The sequence below is a fragment of the Fulmarus glacialis genome, unplaced genomic scaffold, assembly GCF_000690835.1.
Source record: "Fulmarus glacialis isolate BGI_N327 unplaced genomic scaffold, ASM69083v1 scaffold17114, whole genome shotgun sequence".
Lineage (NCBI taxonomy): Eukaryota > Metazoa > Chordata > Aves > Procellariiformes > Procellariidae > Fulmarus > Fulmarus glacialis.
The window spans coordinates 1,801-9,847 of NW_009206256.1; the positions used below are offsets into that span (position 1 = coordinate 1,801).

The 8,047-nt window shown below is 45.3% G+C and overlaps 1 protein-coding gene across 1 annotated transcript; it reads right to left on the reverse strand.

Moving 5' to 3' along the window:
- Positions 1–3,494: 3,494 nt before the first annotated feature.
- CSTB (cystatin B (stefin B)) lies at positions 3,495–7,347 on the reverse strand (the record flags this gene model as incomplete). Its single annotated transcript, XM_009575688.1, has 3 exons — positions 3,495–3,623; positions 4,346–4,447; positions 7,250–7,347. Coding segments are annotated over 3 exons (329 nt in total), but the record flags the coding sequence as incomplete, so codon positions are not given.
- Positions 7,348–8,047: the final 700 nt, after the last annotated feature.

An 8,047-nucleotide genomic window follows, 5' to 3' on the forward strand; every position in this document is an offset into this window, starting at 1 on the left:
ATAGGTGGATAGATAGATAGATAATTTCTGGCATGGGGGAATTGAGAAGCCAAACTGCATCCCCCTCTAAGTGCATCTTCACTATATGGGAGCAGGGTGGGGGGGCAGGAATGAGCCCCTTGAAGGAGCGGGAGGATGTTTTTTGGTGCTGTAGTGAAGGATGGATATGCAATTGTCACAGGCATATAGCACCTAGAAAAATGAGGCAGCTGCCCGTTTTGCTGCATGCCAGTATCCTGGATCAGATGCTTTAATTCCTCAACGTGTGAAGACAGCCTGTGGCCTCCTGTGACTTTGGGAGTAGTCCTTTCCTTGTGCATCTAGTAAGTTTCCACAGAAGCTCAAGCCTGCAGTCTCATGTTACAAATCTTTAAGTCTGGCATTATCACCACTAACTAACATCCTCTCACAGGGTAGCATTTGAAGAAAAATGCTCAGCTTTTTGAACCATGAAAACACTTCAGAGTGGGGAGTTACCAGCACGAAAAAAAAAAAACCTTTGGCTCCAAAACCACTTTATTTTAGCAAAACAAGTGCCATAATAAGCCGGGCTGACTCCCTCCCTTTATTCCATATTGGGGGGAAGTTGGGGATGGGGGTGGGGCATTCTTTGGGCTGATAGTAAAAGCATGTAAAAGCATGTAAGCTCCCCCCAATAATTAAGAGACAGAACACGCTCCTTCTAAGCAATGCTGGTTACACACTCGCACAGTAATACGCATGTAAGTTCACCATGCCCTCTCCTCTCAAAGCTGCTTGTTGTTTCTTCAGTCTGTGGCCAAGGACATGCAGCAGTGGGCCATTTCCCTCAGTTCAGAGTGCAGCAACCTCTGTCCAACTCCCAAATTAATTACACAAGGCAAACATCAAATTTTCCAAGCTTGGCTACAACATTTTCTGAGCAGGTCTAAATAGTAATACTTATACAAACACACAAATTAAAAAAAAAATCAGACTGGTTGTAGTTGGAAAGGTCTGCTGGAGATCACAGTGTCCAACCCCTCTGCTCAAAGCAAGGTCAACTAAAACAGGTGGCTAAGGACCATGTGCAGTCAGAATTTTGGTGCTCTCCATCGATGGAGCCTCCTCAACTTCTCTGGGCAACCTGGTCCCCTGTTTGGCCACCCTTGCAATTGTTAAAGGGGAAAAAAGGGTTTCTTTCCCTGTATTTACATGGAATTTACGTATTTCAGTTTGTGGCTATTGCCTCTTGCCCGTTCACTGCACTGAGCACTACTGAGAAGAGCCTGGCTCTTCACTGCCTCCCCCTTCACCTTGTCTTCCCAGGGCTGAACAAGCCCGGCTCTCTCAGCCTCTCCTTTTAAGTCAGATGCTCCAATCACTTAATCGTCTCAGTGGCCCTGTGCAGGACTCGCTCTGGTACATCCGTGTCTGCCTTGTACCGGGGAGCCCAGAACAGGGGACAGCACTCCAGCTGTGGTCTCATCAGTGCTGAAGGTGGTGGGGGGGGAAGAACAGCCGCTGGATCTGCTGGCAATGCTCTTCCTAACGCAGCCCACAGATATCCCCGGCCACCTGTGCTGCAAGGCGTCCAACAGGACAACTCCCAGGTACTTTTCTGCAGAGCTGCTTTCCAGCCACGCAGGCCCAGCCTGTACCGGTTATTCCTTCCCCGGTGGGGGATTGTGCATCTCCCTTTGCTGACAGTTGTGAGATGCCTGTCTGCTCATTTCTCCAGCCTATCGACATCCCTCTGAAGGGCAGCACAGCCACCCGGTGTATCAGCCGCTCCTCCGTTTTGTGTCATCTGCAAACCTGCTGAGGGTGCGCTCAGTCCCATCATCCAGGTCATTAATGAAGATGTTACACAGGATTGGTCCCAGTATTGACCCCTAGGGTACACCACCGGGACTGGCCTCTAGCCGGACTATGTCCCGCTGAACACTTACCTAGCACATACTTCATCAGCTTGTCTATGAGGATGTTATGGAAGACAGTATCAAAAGCCTTACTAAAGTCAAGGTAAAGAACATCCACAGCTCTTCTCTGCCAAGATACTTATCTCACTGTAGCAGGCTCTCTATCATATTGATTAAGCATGAGTTCTACTTTGTAAATCCATGCTGACTACTTTCACTCACCTTCTTGTCCTTAATGTGTTTGGAAATGGCCTCCAGAATTATTTGCTCCGTCACCTTTCCAGGGACTGAGGGGAGGCTGATGAGCCTGTAGTGCTCCAGGTATCTCCTTCTTGCCCTTCTTGAACACAGGAGTGACGTTTTCTTTCTTCCAGTCCTCGGGAGCCTCCCCCGACGCCCATGACCTTTCATTTCAAAGGGTATTGAGCGTGGCCTTGCAGTGACATTGGCCAGCTCCCTAAGCATCCATGAGCGCATCCCCTCAAGTGCCATGGCATTATCTAGGTCCAGTTTGTTTAAGTGTTCCCCTAACCTGATCCAGCTCTGCTGAGGGAAGTCTTCCTTTCTCCAAACTTTCCCACTCATCTTAGGGACCTCGAATTCCTGAAGGCAAGTCCCAACAGTAAAGGCCGAGCCAAAGGCAGCAGTGAGTGCTTCAGCTATTTCTGTGTCCTCTGCCAGCAGGTCTCCTGCTCTACTGAGCACAGAGGGCCCACATTTTCCTTAGTGTTCCTTTTGCTGCAGAATCCTTTCTTGTAGCCCTTCTTGTCCCTCACCAGATTAAAATAAAATATTTCTAATTAAAACGCAGAATAAACATAAGTTTATCTGGAATATGAAAAACACCCATGGAAAAAAACTCTGAGCAACATAACCAATATTGAAAACCAGTAAAGAGAACAGTGGAACACCAGTCAAATATGGCATCTCAATTAAAGAGAAATATTTATTGTTATTAATGCAGAAATGCTTGTCCAGCTTAAGTTCCTTTCCAGGACTTTTCCTTAGGACTGAGAAAATAAGCAAGTTGCTTTTTTTTTTTTTAGCTCATACACCCTCTACTGGACATTATATCCTACTGCTGCAAGAGGATAAACATGATTACCAAGGGAACGTTTGTTTCAAAAGACTACAATCCTCCTCTTTCTCTTGCTTTCAAAATCACTTCAGCTCAGGTCTCTCTTCAAGTCTTTGACAATAGAACACATAGTACAATTTAAATCTACAGATATATTCACAGTTGCAAAATAGCACAGAAAAGATTCAGGTTTTCCTCTTCCTCCGTGCTGTAAATACATGAGTGTCACCCCCCTTTCAATTTCCAGACCAAGGAAATCCACAAACAGGACTCAGCCACAGTATTCTGGTTAAGCTGCACTGAAGTCAGTGCAGCTACGTGGGTTTGCATTAGTGTAGGTGAAAGGAGAGCCATGTGACTCTCAAATTTAGATATAGCACAGGAAGGGAATGGCATAAAAGCAATTGATTTTTTCCAGCATTAAGTTTAAAAAAAAGACACTTTCTTTTCTCCTTTGTTGGCACAGGAATCAACATTTTGCAGCCTATAGAAAATACACATAAGAAACCATTAGGAAAATGCGTAAGATAAACTTGCTAGAAAAAGGCCAGTTCATCATGCTTAGTCTTGCTGCTCTGGTAGCTGTGGAGACTCAGCGGCTTATTCTCATGAGGAAGGCTTCTGAACACCCGCAGGTGCATGAACTCATCATTGCCAACATGGACCTGCAAAGCATAAAACCCAGTGAGTTCCATGGAGTAACAGCAGCCTTCAGCAGATTAGTGTGTTTTGAGGATGGCGGAGCAGAGAGGCAGTAAGAGAAACCATCACCTCAGAGGTGTGGTCTTGTTTTAAACCAGGCTGGGAGTCATGACGTTGTGGAAATACCACCTAATCCTTCCATGCTTGTTAATCCTCCCTATGCCCGAGTTAGGGAATATCAGGTCGGGAATCGGAGTTGCACAGAAGTGATTAATACATTAAATACAGGCAAATGCTCTAATCTCATCTGGCACAAGCAGTACTTCAATGCTTTGATCACAGTTGCTTGGTTTTGTGTGTGGCATCACTACAGGCAGAGCCAGAGCAGGTTTGATACTTCACTGTATCTTTACACATCTGGACTTCACTTAATGCAATGTTAGTGCTCAACATCACAGAAGTGTAATTATCCCCAAAACCAAGTTTCACAAAATAACTGAAAAGTAAAAGTCATTACGAAAATAGAGAAGTACTCTTATCTCCATTTAATAGAGGCAGGGAGATGGGCTGGGAGGAGGCGAGGAGGATTTTTTTTTTTTAATGCACAGATTTTTTTCTTATTAAGTCCAAATCATAAGCATCCCTCTGTAGGTAAGTAAAGAAAACAAAAAAACACCATTCCAAATATTATACATGTTAATTTAAAAAAAAAAATTTAAAAATCCCATTGCCCAGCGTCCTCTACCTTGATGAAGTAGTTTGTTCCAGCAACCACCTGAGTTTTAAACTCCACTGCAGTGAAGACATCAAATGTTTTCCCTTCTTTTTCTTCTAGCTGAGGTTTCACCTTAAGGGAACAACAGGTTATTTAAGACTGATGCAAGATACAAGTATTTAGGACTTAAGACCCACACTATCAGTGTGCCTCAGTACCCTCCAGGTCACTGCTGCTGAATTCCCAGACACAGAGTTCCTACTTTTCCAAGTTATTAAAATATTAAAATGAATAATGTTAAGTTTTGTGTTAAAGCAAGACCAGAAATCTAGACAGGCAGCAAAGCCAAGACAGTGGAGTGATTCAGTCATCACAGACTGACACCAAGTCTGGAGCCTCCAACAGAGAACTGTGTGGGTATTCTAGAAGATTTATTTTGACAAATGATTTCCTCTATTGATGTCTCAGCTTCCCTTCCTGTCCTGTATATCTTAACAATAAATGTAAAGTGGTTCAGTGTCTACACGCACAAGACTATAGGTCTTTTTAAAAAGAAGTTTTTAATATACATCATTCTTACAACAAGAAAAAGGTCTGTCTTCAGCATTAGCTCCCTTTTCAAATTCAGAACAAGTTATTGCAGACCCAGCATCACAGAACAGACAGACATCCAAAAATCAAGCTTTGAAAGCAAACTACCCAAGCCTGAGGTTTTACAACTCTTATTTGACAGTTCTTCCAGCATGTCTGCTGGAATCTATAATGTTTTCAAACTGCAAACATTTTCCAAAAAAATAAGTGAACCATAAAGCCTTTTAAGTTATCATCCCAGTTTCCAGAGCATAAAACCAGTGCTCAAGAAGACAGAATAACTTGCCCAATACCCTGGAGAGAGGCATGAACTCACAGGAGTTGCAAGCCTTCTTTCCCACACTTGGTTCTCTAGAACAGCATGGCTATACGGTAAAATTCTTGGTCAGGAAAGCAGAAGATTTCAGGCTTTGTTTACAAGGGCAATATGAATTAGTCTTGGAGTTCTTGCTGCAAGCGCAGTTCTACCCAGGCTTTACTCTATCCTGTCCCGTGCTCCTTTAGCAATCCTAGGCACTGTGTAAGGTTGGTTCTTAGGTCTCAAAATCGCCCCGGCTCAGGTCATTATGTAGCCCTGCCTCCACTCCCACGGCAACAGTACCAGGAGTGAGTAGATTTTCTCTTTCCAGCTATGTGGTGTACTTCCTGTTCTTCCTAAATTCAAGGAGAATAAATACATTTGCTCTCCTGCCTGAATCCCACCTGCTTCCTTGGATGCCAGTCTGCCACTGCTCAGGTGCTCTAGGTGAAGTAGGAACAGAAACAATTCCTGCAACAGGGTATGTTCTCCCACCTCTCCGGCACTGAGAAGGTGCAGGACCAAACTCTGGTACCTTTCCAAGACAGCTCATCAGTGACCATCCTGTCCCTGGGAGCCGTGACTATACTGCACTTCTTCTCTCAGAGGTAACACCTCTACACTCCTTCCAGGCTATGAACAGTATGTCAAAAGTAAGATAACGATGTTTGGATGCTTTTCTACGTATGTTTTTTGCCATAAGGAAATCAGAGTGCACCCAACAACTTTGCATTCTAGGATGCAAGAAAGGGCACAGCCCCAGAAAGCGCAGTGATTCAGTCCTCCCTCCTCCCCTTCCCCTGAGTCAGAGGATGGAGCAAGTGGTTTCAGTTCCCGTCACTAGAGCTACCATGACAAATTTTAAGAAGCAGGGGAGAGGGTGGACATAAGTATCCCACTGACCCTGTCCTGTCCTGTGCTCCTTTAGCAAACCTGTGCCAAGTTGGCTCCTTAGGTCTCAAAATCACCCCGGCTCAGCACATTTTGTATTTCTTCCAGAAAACTGAACACTGGGCTCCATGACTGCAGACAGCTCAGTGTCACATGCGGCTGCAAGCTTGTCAGGGTGTTACCGTGGCAGTGACTCACCACAGCATGTGACAAATGGCCATCCTGATGCAGTAGGGAGCGGGAGAGCCCAGAGAGAAATACTCTCTGACAGACCTGGTATCAGCCCACCCTGCTAATTCACGATCAGGGTCTAGATCTGGGGGTCCCGGTGGGCGGCGCACTGAACAAGAGCCAGCGCTGTGCCCTGGCGGTAAGGAAAGTAACAGCACACCGGGCTGCATCAGCAAGGGCCCAGTCAGAAGAGAGAGGCAAGCGACTACTGCCCTTTACTTGGCACTTGTTAGAGCACATTTGGAATGTGCCCCCAGTACAAGAAAGATGTCAATAAACTGTAGCGAGCTCAGGGGAGGGCCACCATAAGGTCTGGAGCACTCGTGCTGCGAGGAGAGGAAGAAAATGAGCTTGCTCAGCCTGGAGAAGAGAAGGCTTTGAGGAAAGCTTTCCAGTACTTACAAGAAGCCAGGCTCTTTACTGAGGGGCAGAAGAATGAGACCGAGTGGTTATAAATTGAAATTGGAGGTTCAGACTGGATATAAGGAAAAACTTTTCCCCTGAGGACACTCCGGCAGGACAGCATGCTGCCCAGAGAAGTTGTGCAGGTTCCGCCCTCAGAGGTTTTCAAGACCCGACTGGACAAAGCCCTGAGCAGCCTGGGGCTGCTGACCCTGTGCTCGGCAGGAGGTGCAGTCCCGTCCCACCCAAACAATCTGCGATTCAACCCCAGGGCTGAAGATGATCATGCCCTGAAGGCTCTTCGCTGTTCTGCATGGCCTGTTTGTTTACTCCCAGAGCAGTTACTAAAAAGCAGATGGCTCAAAATCACCCTGACTAACCTCTGCCACAGCTGCCAGTGAGAAGCCAAGGGCTGAACAGGCCTGGGTGGATATCCTTGCCGTGGAGAGGCAGTTCCTATGGGACTCCTAAGCCAGAGACACTGCCGGCGGGAAGCTGTCCCCCTCTGTCTTACACTGTACCTGCTCCGGGCGAGCAGCAGTACTTGCCAGGGCCACAAATCTGACCGATGTTCGGCCATCGCTGCGATTCTTACGAAACCATACAATGGAGGCAAGAACTGGAAAAGCAGGAACAGGAAATGTATTTATGGAAAGCAAACTGGCAGGCTCTAACAAATCTCCACAAAGATTTGATTTTAAGCAAACAAATTTTAGAAGTCTACCTTGATTTAAGAAAACTAATGTTTCCTTCACAGTCTGTATCCAGATACGGATATGACTGCATGGGCAAATTTGGGTTTTGCCATGTGTTTTTCATTAAAGAAAGTAATCTAAACTGGCAGTCAAAACAAGCTGGACAAACTTTGAAATACTTAGGTGATTTAAATGAAAATGCCAGATTTTTGGTTAATTCCATTCACATCTGAATCCAAATGGGTTTTGTTTTTACTCATCATCTTATATGTGGACTACCAAACCACTGCAGCCTTCTACAGAATGGACATTCAGGATTTTAAACAAATCTGGTTTCCAGTCCATGTGCAACGTTATTTGCATACTCACATTATCTTTAACATGACACGTAGGCCTTTTCACGTCAAAACAGTAACTGTGACTCTCTCAGCAATTCTCAGTAAGATACTCATTACTGCGAACTCAGGTTAGTGCTTAGGAGATGCACATCTCTTTTTTTTTTTAAAATGCAAAATCATCAGCTTCTACAAACTAAACTTTAATTTCAATGTCTGTTGTGGCTTTGTGTGCTCTGTACTTGTTTAGAAACTGCTGCAGCCTGGGGAACAAATCCAGACAATGACA